Source organism: Syngnathoides biaculeatus, chromosome 22 (assembly GCF_019802595.1).
Source record: "Syngnathoides biaculeatus isolate LvHL_M chromosome 22, ASM1980259v1, whole genome shotgun sequence".
Taxonomy (NCBI): domain Eukaryota; kingdom Metazoa; phylum Chordata; class Actinopteri; order Syngnathiformes; family Syngnathidae; genus Syngnathoides; species Syngnathoides biaculeatus.
Window position 1 is genome coordinate 16,738,432 of NC_084661.1, and position 13,822 is coordinate 16,752,253.

Here is a 13,822-nt window from a genome sequence, read left to right on the forward strand (position 1 = left end):
TTAAATTATAAATATCGTGTACATTGCGTACACCCCTTTTCATACGGTGTTTATCTGTCATCCTTTTAAATAGTTTTTACTTTCTTAATATAAATGGAGGAAGACGAGCAAATGAGTTTGATTGCACGGTGCTAGTGTTGTTGTTTTTTCTGCGCATATGAATGATAAACATCTTGAATTTTGAAATACGTCGCGAGAGACAGCAGAGGTGAGCGGGGGGGGGGGGGCCGCGCTAAGTCAGCCACTTTTGCACAATGACGTCGAGGGAAAGGTCACGAGTGGTGAATCGGGTCAACGAGACCTTTCAAGCGGACAAATGGAGACGGAAGAATTGTTTGTGTTTTGCCACGCGTCCGGGCGCCATCTTGCCATTTTCATTCAGTTATTTCTGCATCACGGATTTCACGTATTGCGGGGGTGGTCGGGAAGGCAACTCCCCCTCCGCGAAGCGACTTGAAAAAGTCGAAAAGTCGGGGGCGCTCGCAAGTCGAGGTGGCGATGCGGTAAAGGAGGACTTTCGGCCAGAGAGAGAAAACCGGCGGCGGGCGACGTCGCCTGTGAAAAGACGACGAGCGAAAGATGGCGGCAACCCCGCATCCTTTCGCCCTTACGTGGACGTATTTACTCCGGCGAGGCTTTAAAGGCTGATTAACGGCGGCCGTCGCACAGATATTAAGCATATTTAAGACATTAAATGGCAGCCGGAGGAGCTGCCGTCTGATGCGTGCGGGGAACCGGGGATGGGGAGGGAGGGGGTTCCCATGGTAACGATCTCAACATCAGCACCGTTCCCGGACGACTGACCAACACCCGCCCCCCAGCGCTCAAGCTAACTGCGTGGCATACCTGGCGCTTCTCGCCACCCCTGCGCCAAGCTGACCTTCAGGCCCAAAAGACGTTATTAATTAATAATACGACGCCATGTTGTCCCGAGAGCAGAGGGAAAAGTGCATATTAGGGGCAGTGCCTCATTCCTGAAATGTACATTTTTCCATTTAATACAGAGCAGTGAGTCATGCCCGGGGGGAAACCATAAAGTCACAACAGTGCCCCCCCCCTCCCCCCACCTAGTGCCATCTCTGGATTTGGGGCAGTGCCCCACAAGCCCCAAAACTATTTTATTATGCATATCTAAATTCAATTTTATATTTTCAACAGTGAGAAGCCTCCAGTTTGCTCCTCCTTCTTTTTTTTTTCTTCTGAAATCGGCCAATGGCCCCACGAATTCTGCATAGCAACAAGTGACTGCGAGACTCAACACCGTTCTGTCCTTCCAACATAAAAATGTTTATTTTATGTTGAATACAGAGCAGAGATGTTTTGTCCAGGGGATATAATGTTTCAAACAACTTTTTACAATGAAATACCAAAACTAGGTCACACAAAAACCTGATTCGTCTCTATGAATTCCGCCTAGCAACAAGTATTTTCATCGGCCAATGGGAAGCGGCGGCGGCTCCACCCCAGCGGAACACATCAACCGCATTTCAAGGACTACAATTCATTGCAAAAATGGATTTCATATTCGCAGCATGGTGGATCAGCTGCTAAAGCGTTGGCCTCACAGTTCTGAGGACTGAGGACCAATCCCAGACCCGCCTGTGTGGAGTTTGCGTGCTTTCCCTGTGCCCGCGTGGGTTTTCTCCGGGTGGGCGCTCCGCTTTCCTCCCACATCCCAAAAACACGCAACATTAATTGGACACTCTAAATTGCCCAAAGGTGCGATTGTGAGTGCGGCTGTTTGTCTCGATGTGCCCTGCGATTGGCGGGAAACCAGTTCAGGGTGTGCCCCGCCTCATGCCCGTTGACAGCTGGGATAGGCTCCAGCCCCCCCCCCCCCCTCCGTGACCCCTGTGAGGATAAGCGATGAAGAAAATGGATGGATGGATTTGATATTCAGGTAAACTAAGATACAAATTTGTCAATTTACCGGATGTTTCCCACCACTTTTGAACGACGTGATGGACTCGTCCATCCATCCATCCATCCATGCGTCCACCCTCTTTTCCATCCATCCATCCATCCATCCATCCATCCATCCATCCATCCACCTCAATCTCTTTGACAGGCTGACAGCAACCACTGACCCGCGACTCTTTGCCTACTCAGCATCGAGAAGGTCATCGCATACATATATGTGTGTGTGTGTGAGGAGCTATATTATATATATATAAGTATAAATTATGTGTGCATGAGGGGGGGGGGGCCCAAAATAAAAAGTCATCCGTCAGCATCCCTGCGCACGCAAGCCTGAGTGTGAGCAAGCAACACTCAGTTGTCAGTTTTTAGCACACGCACACACGCACGCAAAAAAAAAAAAAAAACATCACGGCGTGCGAGTGACACGCAAACACGGCACGAGGGGCGTCTAACGCACACACCTGCTTGTTAAAAAGCGCGTTTGACGGGCAGCCATCCCGTCCGAAATGAGATTAAACGGGAGGTTCGCCTCTAATCACGTTCTAATGAGTTTCTGTGTCGCTCGTACATTCACTAATTCCGCTTGCCAATAGCGCGAGCGGCCGCGCGGGGGCGAGGCGGGGTCACCCCGTGGCAATTTCCCGCTCATTTATAACGATAATGGCGACTCGTAGCGTTAGCGCAACGCGCGCGGTCCGTCCACGTACGGGTCGATTTCATTAAAAGTCTCGACGGGCGTTCGCATCGATTAGCCGGCAGCAGACGGACGAGGGGCGGACAAAGCCTGACTGGGTCCTGGACTGCATGCGCGTTAACGGAGCTGAGCTGGTCCACATAATAATAATCATCATAATTGGGGGGCAACAGAAAGAAAAGCACAAAAAAATGCGATATGCATGATTCAAAATGTTGATCGTCCCCAAATTGCACATTTTATACCTGATACAGAGCGTTGAATATTTTCTTTGCGCGTGTGCCTGCCGCCTCTCCTTGTCCTTTCTCTGCTGTGTGGGGCGGTGAGGTCCTCTGACCCGTTTTCTTTGGATTCTACCCAGCAACAAGAGGCAAAACCGGCGTGACGGTCTGAGCGCTCCCGGTGCTGAAAAGTCTCCTTGCGATTAACGCGCACGCGCGTATATTTTGTGAACTTCCGGCCAGTCTGAAACATCCCCTTCCATGCCTCGACATGTGAGTGTTCATGTTCGCTATGGAGGTCTCAAAAATGACGAACACAGCGAACGTACATATATGTGTGTATCTTTTTCATCAACTTTTGTTTGAAGGTTAGGTTATAACATATGTTAGCTCCCTCTATGTAGAAGAAGGGGAACTATGAGACCGGGAGATTTCCCCGTAGGCGTCTGCTACGTACCCGAAGCTCCGCTGTTAGTAACGCATGCGCATTCATCACAAGGGGACTTTTCAGCACGGGGGAGCGCCCAGACTGGAATCATCAGCGCAATGAAAGCGTGGCGAGCTACCCAAAAGCTGTATCAAGACGAACGGAGGATTTTTGTTGTCAGCGTGATTTTCTGTTGGAAGAGAAGAAGAAAAAAAAATCCGTGTTCTGCTCCAGTAGAACTTTATGACATATTGACGAGTTCAGGGGTGACGCCTTGCTGCTTGTTATCGGCGTGGCTGTTCATTATCTGCTCTGAAGGTGTGCAAAATAAAAAAAATAATAAATAAAATAAAAAAAAAAAACTGACCCTTAACCCTCTCTGACCACATCTGCGAGGAAGGGTGGCGCGTCGGCATGACGACCTGCGGGAGGCTGGTAGATGTTGACGACGTTGTTGTCGGAATTGGACGTGCCGCTTGGAGCTTGAAATGAACCCCCACCCCTCCCCCCCAAAAAAAATCAAATTAAATGATCGCATGAGAAAGAAGAGAAAAGAACGTATAGATTGCATTGACTCACAGCAAGCGTACGTGCAGGTGTGGCACGGTCGAGGGGGGTGCGGGGGGGGGGGGGGGCTTCGCCGATAAGGAAGAGCGGGCAGGGAGGGGATGGTTACTATGGCGACAACATAGGAGATGCTAATTGTCCATTTTCTACCCTTCATAAAGTTTAAGAGCCTCCGTGGCCGCTGGCGTTATTCTAACCCAGACACGGTGGCCCCCTCTGGGATGCGCATCACTCCTCCAGCGCCCGCCCCCGCCCGCTCCTCCCAACACCTCCACATCATCACTTTTATCTTTTTACACATTTTGTCAGCTTACAATCTTAATTTGAAAAAAAACAAAAAAAAAAAAAACAACATCGTTTTGTACCTCAAAACTCAACACACAACAACAGATTTATCCATCCATTTTCTTTGCCGCTTATGCCCACCTGGAGAAAAGCCACGCAGGCACGGGGAGAACATGCAAACTCCACACAGACCGGGGCCTGGATCGAACCCGGGACCTCAGAACTGTGAGGCAAACATTTTATCAGCTGCACCACCGTGCCGCCAATAACACATTTATATATATATATATATATATATATTTTTTTTTTTTTTTTAAAAAAGCATACATATATGATGTCGCAAGTTTATAGTCCCCATTTGGAAAATATTCACATAAAAAAAAAAGGAAAAAAAATTCTCCAAATTCCACACACACACAACACCCCAAATTTTGCAAGAAAAAAAAAATTAAAGGATGTTCTGTGAGGAATTTTGCGAAACAATATGGGATAAGGGCAGCACGGTGGGTCAGGGGGAAAGTGTTGGCCTCACAGTTCTGAGGATCTGGGTTTGATCCGGGCCCCGTCTGTGTGGAGTTTGCATGTTCTCCCCGTGCCTGCGTGGCTTTTCTCCGGGTGGGCGCTCCCACACCCCAAAAACCTCTAAATTGTCCCGTCGGCGTGATTGCGAGTGCGGCTGTTTGTCTCTCTGTGCCCTGCGCTTGGCTGGCGACCGGTTCGGGGTGTACCCCGCCTCCTGCCCGTTGACAGCATGCCCCGTGACCCTCGTGAGGATAAGCAGCTCAGATGGAATTTGGGATAAGGCTCTAACATAAAATACAGCACGCCTTATGCGGTACACGCTTGGGACATGAAAAATGAGAAATTGCTGCCATTGTCATATCGATGCCACAAGATGGCAGCAAAGCGCTTAAAGCAAAGATGATCATAAAGTATCAACATCATACGTAAACATCTAAAATATAAACCGAATGTGGCAAAAAACGAAGCGCTGACAATACTAAATTATTATTATTATTATTATCCACCTTGACTTTTTGAATGTCAACACTTTCCAGACGGGAAATGGCCCAAATTGGCCAAAGATGGCCGCGCCAAGTTTTGCGGCATCATATTCAAAAAGACTTTTTAAATGCCACGGATGAGCTAATCTTGTGGGGTTTTTTTTACCCCTCTCCGCCTTCCTCCTCCTCCTCCTCCTCCTCCTCCTCCTTCCCATTGCTTAAGCACTTTATTCCCGCTTTAAGATAAAGATAATTCAATCAGCTGCTGGCGTCACCATGGCAGCGCCATGTTCTATTTCTAGTGGCGTAGTATCAACACAATGACACAAGCACGCACGCGCGCTGCCGATCTGACACACTCTCTTACTTCCGATTGTCCATTTACTCCTTCTCTTCCAGACCTCCGCACGTCTTCGCTCGCTCGCTCGCTCTCTCCTCTTCGCCGTCAGCTGGTTGCTAGGCAACTGCGATCATTGATCTGCAGGAGCGCTGTCACGAAATTACACACAAGCGCGCACAAACTATACAGTATTATGAAAATGTAAGAACAAAATGTTGACAAAAATAAAATGCAACCATATAGTATATAGTATCATTTTTACCATTCTAAAAAAAAAAAAATCCCAGACATGTTTTGGAAAACATGAAAAAAAATGATATTCTATATATCATGAACATTTTGACATTTCTAAATAACTGCTAAAACAATTATAATGTACTTAATAATTTCTAATTATTACATTAAAATGTTATTATACAATATGTTATTATTATGATATATTTAATAATTTCTAATTATTAAATATATCATAATCATATTGTGGAACTAACTTTTTTCTTTAGGGAGTCCAGTAATTATATTAGGTCGAATGTATTAAATACCAGGTATATTAAATTACATAGTGTTAGTACCAAGAATTTGAACACCCAACCATCCATTTCCTTCACCGCTTATCCTCACAAGGGTCACGGGAGTGCTGGAGCCGATCCCAGCTGTCAAGGGGCAGGAGGGAGGCCACACCCTGAACTGGTTGCCAGACAATCACAGAGAATTTGAGCATTTACGTTAATGTATTCATTATTTCTAAGAGTAATCATATTTGCCAGCTGGTACAATCTTAAAAGTACTTCAAAGCGCTCCCATCTATTGCATCCAGTTAACTTTTTACATTTATTTGTTGCAATTGAGAAATACAAACATGGGAGTGCGGGCAACTCGAATATTAAAAAATAAAAATAAATATTCTGTGATTAGACACAAGCAGGGAAAACAAAAAAATGAAAAGAAAAAAAAGAATCTCCCCAAAGGTTACAATGACCCCAATTTAGTTTTGTATTGTAGCTCATTAAAAATTAAATGAAGAAGAAAATCAATCATTGAAGTTGCTGACGGAGCTTCTTCTATCTGATCGCAGCCGCAGAGCGAAAGCCAGCCGGCGTATTCTCAAACAAATTCGGATCAGCACTAATCTGCTTGACGCACGCCAGCTTCATCCCAAACAAACGCCGACGCCGCTACGCAACGGAGGACGGGGGAAAAAAAAAAAAAAAAAAAAAAAAACAAGAAATATGCTTTTACGTGACATTTGTTGTGCCCGTCAGCTTCTCCGCTCGCTTCATGGATGGAATAACTAACGACGCGGCGGCCATGCTGCGTTGGAGATTTTGCCCCCGGGCGGTTCCCGTTTAGGAGGTCCACAACTGTCGGTGTTCCCGCTACATTTGCACGGGTTCCCCCAAAAACATAATCCAATAATAATAAAACCGCTACATGAATATGTCAGCCTCTTCTTGCGCATCCAACCTGAGACTGACGGTCGCTGACTTTCTTCCACGATGTTACATAGTCGCAAGGGGTCACTTTAAGGATCAACGCTTCTCCAAATGGGAGTCACCGGATCAAGAGGGGCTTTCATTCATCCATTTTCTTCACCGCTTATCCTCACGAGGGTCACGGGGAGTGCTGGAGCCTATCCCAGCTGTCAACGGGCAGGAGGCCGGGTTACACCCTGCAGTGGTTGCCAGCCGATCGCAGGGCACGGGAAACAATCCTAAAACCGTAAAGAATTAGTGGAAGGACATGCCAGTTACATGCTGTGTGCTTTAAAGGCGGACAAACTGTATTGGGGTAAAAATAAAATTGTAAATTAAAAAAAAATAATGGGAAGCTTAAAAATGTCTGCTATTCTTGCAGTGTTAAAAAAAAAAAGTCTGATTTGTTTTTTTATAAAGAAAATTTCACACCAAAATATCTGAATTCAGAAATGAAAGGACATATCCATGAGTACATTGTCTGTCAACGCGGGCTGATGCACCATTTGTATACAAATATTCATTGCTAAAGGGCCTGTTACACCAAAATTATCGCTATTTTTTTGTAGCTCATCTATGGTATCTTACATTATGCGTTAAGATGAAGAGAGCCAAAGCAAAAAGTATGTTTGCAAAAAAAAAAAAAAAAAAAAAAAAGCTGTTCACGACCTGCCAAATTCACTGCCGCCGTACAGTGCAAAAAAAAAAAAAACCAACAAAAAACGGATATGTCGCGAAAAACGTACGTCGGGTAACTCTGGGCACCGTTTATTTGGAATTTTTTTTTTTGGGGGGGGGGAATATCTGTGTTGTAGAGACGGAAGACTGCATGATCACAAATGTCGCCTTCATCTGCACAGTAAACCGCATTCCATTTCCTCCGAGGATGACATTGCAACACATCTTCCTCCCAATGAATCCTTTTCACTCCCACTTTATAATTTGCGTTCCGTTTCACAACAGATCGTTTTCCCAAGCGGCTGGGTAACATGTCTGTGGTATGAGAACAGTTGTGGAAAAACGCACGTCTCTTGTGATAGGAAATATGTCATAACTTGACAAAAATGACACTTAAGTTACCCGCGGATGGTTTTACACGGTAAAGGAAAGTCAGCGACCCCTGGTGCTCGGAACCAGTTCTGATGTTCTGGCGGTTTAATAAGACGCTGTGACATTTTGGTAAAGTGACGAATTAGTAGTTAACACATTTTAAAAGGTGACAAGGGAAAGATTTTTTTTTTTTCTTTTTTCGTGGTTATCACCGGCGGTGTGGTGAAGACCAGCAAATCTCGTTTTGAGCAACACTTCCGGCAACGACAGACTCACCTTCAAAATAAAAACTAACCACAGTCAGCGGGGGAATATATACACGTTGTCTTTAACAATACACTCTAGATAGTTTTCCCCTTTATAATAAATTATATCATATAATACTGGAGCCTGTTGAACCCCAAATTGCACCTTCCACCAGAACACAACCGGACTTCCTTGTGACACACAACCGGACTTCCTTCCGCCATACTTGGTCGACTTTGACTTCTTCATGTCCGGAAGTGTTGATTTTCGAACCTCTTACACGCCCCGTCGAGGTTTTATTAACACGGTATCATTTGGGAATTTTCTTCATTTTGTTTTTTTCCCAGGCTAGTCATGTGGGTGTTCGGCTACGGCTCGCTTATTTGGAAGGTGGACTTCCCCTACGAGGCGAAGCGAATCGGCTACATTACGGGATTCAGTCGCCGCTTTTGGCAAGGCAGCACCGACCACCGCGGGGTGCCCGGACAAGTGAGTGTGACGTCACAAGCGCGCTAGCGTTGCGTTGCGTTCACTTGTCCCGAAAACGTCAGTGTTGCGTCATCTGTGGAAACATTCAAAACGTGACCCCTCCCCTCCGAGGTCAAAGCGGAGTTTACCGTAAATAAACGCCGGGGACTAACTGGAAATACCACTTTGATACGTTTCACTTTATTCTATCACTTAGAGGCTAAAACATTTCGTCAGCTAGTCAAACTTACCACTTGATGTTGTTTTTAATTATTAATGAGAGTAAACGTAACGGCTGACCACATTTTTGGCATCTCGTCTTTCAATTAATTATTATACAGTGGACTTTTGACTGGCCTGCGGGGGAGCGTGACTCGGTTGAAATCTTCACGCGTCCGCTCAGGTCCGAGAACGCAAACGTTTTTCTGGTTGGGGATGCGCGTAAAAGGTTAGCCTGGCAAGATCGAGCTAATCCGAGCACGATTAAAATATCATACTTGACGTGAAACTGGTCCGTGACTCTCAACGCAATGTCTACAAATGTCACTCACAGGTATTAGCAGTAGGCTGTTTTCATCGCACACCTTCCGGTTTAGAATGCGCGGTCGCCATTTTGCTGGGGTGAATTTGCCTAAACAAACCGTAACCAAGCAGGAATCATTTCATAAAGACGTATGAATTGGGGCGTACTGCCCGCTGCGTGGAAACGGCGACAACTGTGGCGGTCTCGTATTAGCAGAGCCGATCTAGCTGCAAAGTCGCTCCCTTACGCCCGGGTTTGGTCGGAGCATTTTGTTCTTGGTAAGTATTGGATACCTTTTAGAATTTCGAACCTCTCTCTTTCTCCCTCTCGGTGACAAAAACAAAAATAATAATCTACACCTCTTTCGTTGGTATAATCAACATAATTTAACACAACGCGGTAGATATTTTAATTGCATTGTGCGGTACACTAACCTTAGCAGCGTGGAGACACAGGTCGCCTCCAGACCTTCGTAATTCTTTCGTTGGTCCACGGTCTAATAGCTTGTCGAGAAGAGGAGATGGGTTACCGACGCCCACATTTGTGTGCTCCATTTATGTTTCTCCAAGGCTTATGGCTCGATATTGTCGCTCAAAGCACGCTTCTTGTCGTAACGGTTTCTTGAAACAACATCCAATGAGCCCCGATAACGTTCCAAAATCTTTTTAACCATCACGCGTCACTTTTAACAGTCGCACAAACATTTGTTTAACTAACGGTCTGCATGCAAACGCATTGGAGCGAACGGCGCGTCAGTAGAGAGAACCCATCCAACATGGCGGCGCGCCCCGCATGTAGTCACGTGGTCGAAAACAGTCTATACCGCTATTGCTCTGCCCAACGTACTACGTACACTCTGCCACTTTTCTTTTCACAGCCTGGCCGGGTGGTGACGCTCGTGGAGGATCCTGTGGTGAGGCAACGTTTGACTTCATCACAACCGCCCGTGTACACACACTTTAGTCCTGGCGCGCCCGAGGCAACGAGAAACATTTGCATTTTTAATTTTTCATAAGCAGAAGGTCAAGCTAACGCTCCCTCCTCAAGCGATGACGTGTCCGGCACAATCACAACTAGCCAACAACGAAACGGCGACCAAAGAAACAGCCGACGAGAAACGTGCACTTGAACGCCGTTTACCTCCTTGGTGCCGCAAAGCATGCTGGGAGCGCCTCCGGCCTGTTGTTGCAAACACGGCCTTTAAAGCTGATTCTGATTCTGAATAATAATCACTGTCATTAGCGTGTTTATTTTTCCACAGTGTTGCTCAAGCACAGTCCTAAAAGGGGGGTGAAAGAAAGTATTCGAAACATTTTGAATATCATGAGGCAGTCGTTCTTGTACATATTTTAGCAAAAGGGCCACTAGTTACTGTATGCCTTCATTCTACCATCCAAGCGCATCCGTGATGTTTATGGCGCCGACTTCCCGTCACCTTTACTATCATAACAGTTGAAGATTAATGAATCAACGCGTCGTTACACAGCCGTAAAATGCCAATTAGCAGACGATCGTAATTTTTACCACCTTGTAAGCCGTCACCGCAACAACGGCATTTCAGACGCCGACGGGGTACAAAAGAGCTCTCTGCGCCAAGGTCACAAGATGCAAAAAAAAAAAAAAAAAAGGAAGAAGCTATCTCATATTCTGCTGAAACAAAAGTGAGGATGAGGCTTCGTACCGCGACCTTGGATGGCAGATAATCCCCCCCCCCCCCCCCCCCCCTCGTCGCGGTAGGCGATAACGCCGAGAAAATCTGCATTAAAAAGGCCGACGATGCATATCTGACAACATCACTGCGTACAGTTGCAGAAGTAGTTTTGGTTCGACACGTCGTTTCTGGGAAAACCGCAGTTGCCTTGAGATACGAGAGACCGTTCGGACAATTTTTCTCCTTTGACTTGTGAGCAAAAACTTGCAAGCAAATCTTTAAAAAGGGGCTTCAAGCCGTCCGAGTGAACTTGACTGTCAAACTAAACCTCAAACCAAGTGATTTACCTTCCGCGTATGTACAGCAAAACTTTGAGTTCAAACCCCAATTTGCAAACTTATTTGTGATTATTTCCATGTCCAATCAGGGCCGCGTTTGGGGCGTGGCCTACAAGCTCCCCACGGGCCGCGAGCAGGAAGTGAAGCGCCACCTGGACCACCGGGAAAAGGGCGGCTACCGCGTCATGGCCGTGGCCTTCCACCCGCGGCCGCCGCTGGCGCCCCCGCCCAGCCAGACGCTGCTCTACATCGGCTCGCGGGACGACCCCAACTACCTGGGCCCCGCCCCCTTGGAGGAGATAGCCAACCAGATCGTGCGCTCCGAGGGGCCCAGCGGACAGAACACCGAGTATCTGTTTCAGCTGGCCGACGCCGTCAGGAGGATCCTGCCCGAGGACGACGACGCGCACTTGTTTGGGCTGGAGACGCTCGTACGCCAGAGACTAGAGCGCGACGGCTCTCGCAAATAATCCCAACGTGTCGTGACGATGCTGCCTTTATTTAAAAGTTGAAATTGCTCCCTTAATAATTCAAAGAATAGCTCTCGACAGTATTGGATTTTATAAAAAAAAAACACAATACTATTGCCCGTAGGTGTGATTGGTTGTCTGTTTCCATGTGCCCTGCGATTGGCTGGCAACCAGTTCAGGGTATGCCCCGCCTCCTGCATGTTGCTAGCTGGGATAGCCTCCGGCACTCCGGCGACCTTAGTGAGGATATGCGGCTCGGAAAATGGATGGATGGATGGATGGAAACTGCAATAGTATTAATCATTTTTCACAGAGACTATAGAAGTATTTCATCTTAGTTACAAGGCGTTGCCAGACTGTTGGCGTTCAAATATCACTGGTTGAAATGTTTACAACTACCGGAAAAGTTACGCTATTTTCGTTAGCTCGCCTCTGGCGGGTTTCCTACTGTGCCTTTGCATGACGCAAGCACACTTCTTCAAGTCGTGTGGTTTTGCCAAATACGCAATTTGTAATTCTCTTCGTTTGACGTTTAGTTTGCTTCAACGGGGAACGGGAATAAACAGGTTCCGAAAAAAACTGGCATCATATTCAGATTTTCACTCATCTTCCCTTTTGCGGATTTCATCTGGAGTAAACGTTTCTTTTTACCATCTTGTGACGAAACAATTAAAATATGAAAACTTAAGTCTTACCTGAAACAGGGTTCCAACCAGCGATCTTTCTGTTGCGAGACGACCGCTTGGTCCAATGGACTGTCCCCAATTTCAATTATAAAGTACATATCTGTATAGGTGATTCATTTATTGAACATTATCATTAATACATATAAATACTTGTATGTTTTTACAGACTTATTTAAATCAACTGTACATCACATCACATTTAGGTTGGTATATTAGTAAAGTCATAATTATGTATTCAAAGCATCCTAAGCACATTTTCCGCAAAACATGAGCATTTTTAGCAAAAATGATCACGCAATGTACAACCTCCATTTTTTTGCTAAGCTACACTACTGTACACTGTAAACTTATTTACAAAGCCAAATATTTACAGTACTGTGTACTCAGCATTTAACGGAAATGGGATGTTTTAACTAGCCCAAGAACATCTGAACATGAAGGATTACAAGAAGCGTAATAATTCATAACTTCTAAAAAATTTACTGTATTTTTCCATGTATAATAGACCCCGCCCAAAAAAAAATAATTGACTCCAAAATTTTGGAAAACCCTTCTCCCTATGTATAACACATTTGTACAATCAATGATTTTGCTTGTACCCATTTGATCGAAACAAGTATTACCTATATTTTGTTGGTTTTTTTCTCAACCATTTATTCTGAAGTAAAGCACTTTATTTGAACACAATTAGTTTTTATTCACCTGGTCTTATTTTGAAATTCACAGTCCCACTTCTTTTTAGAAAATGAGAAAACACACACTTGTGCTCATATGTGTGATTACCCAGGCTGGATTTTTTTTAAAAAATGGGTACAATTATTGAAAAAAAATAAATTAAAAAAAAAAAAGGGCCAGGTGAAACATTTAATTTTATTTTAATGTGGGTCAAATTAAACTATCAAGTGTTTTTGAAAAGCATTATTGTTAAACTAACATAACCTTAAAGAAATGAATGAAGGTTCTGTTAAGGTATACAAACTTATGAGCACAAATCTACATTTATGCAGCGATATGGATTTCATTTCATTTCCCCCTATACCTATGTATAAGACGCACTATTGACTTTTGACACTTTTTTGGAGGAGTTGGCAAAAATATCCATTACACGCAAGAAATGACGGTACTTTTAAAAGATAAATCCAAACCAGTTTTCCCGTAGAATGTTTCTTTCTGTCCTCATCCAGTTAAGAAGATGAAGGCCGACTCTTCGCTCCCCGGTTAGTTTTCCCAGCAGCGACGCTCCCAGCTTTGTGAAATGTCACTCGAGCAAACAGACAGAAAAAAACAGTTCCCTGCATTGGCATTTTTTTTGTTTTTTTTTTCAAGCGTAGTAGCACGGCGACACCAGCAAGTCCGTGAGCACCAGCAGCTGGTCGTCGGTGAAGCGCTGCCGGTGCTCCTGCCAGTTGTCGTGGTGCGTGCGGCGGAACTCCGATAGGGTCTTCTTCACCGTCATCTTG

The 13,822-nt window shown here is 45.3% G+C and overlaps 2 protein-coding genes across 4 annotated transcripts in view; one reads left to right on the forward strand and one right to left on the reverse strand.

Moving 5' to 3' along the window:
* Window positions 1-8,276: 8,276 nt before the first annotated feature.
* chac2 (ChaC, cation transport regulator homolog 2 (E. coli)) lies at window positions 8,277-13,144 on the forward strand. 2 transcript variants are annotated; one of them, XM_061810583.1, is made up of 3 exons: window positions 8,422-8,715; window positions 10,095-10,130; window positions 11,296-13,133. In XM_061810583.1, the coding sequence occupies exons 1-3, from the start codon at window positions 8,581-8,583 to the stop codon at window positions 11,674-11,676; spliced, it is 552 nt and encodes a 183-aa protein (XP_061666567.1). In that variant the 5' UTR covers window positions 8,422-8,580; the 3' UTR covers window positions 11,677-13,133. The 2 variants fall into 2 exon arrangements, with proteins under 2 accessions (XP_061666568.1, XP_061666567.1); XM_061810584.1 differs by lacking the exon at window positions 10,095-10,130 and having other exon boundaries at window positions 8,277-8,715; window positions 11,296-13,144.
* Window positions 13,145-13,329: 185 nt separating this feature from the next.
* Window positions 13,330-13,822, reverse strand: part of psme4b (proteasome activator subunit 4b) — a 30,322-nt gene continuing 29,829 nt past the window's right edge. For both annotated transcript variants that reach the window (XM_061810574.1, XM_061810573.1), the window contains one exon: window positions 13,330-13,818. In XM_061810574.1, the coding sequence (XP_061666558.1) occupies window positions 13,684-13,818 (135 nt within the window). In that variant the 3' untranslated portion in view covers window positions 13,330-13,683. The remainder of the gene's footprint in view (window positions 13,819-13,822) is intronic.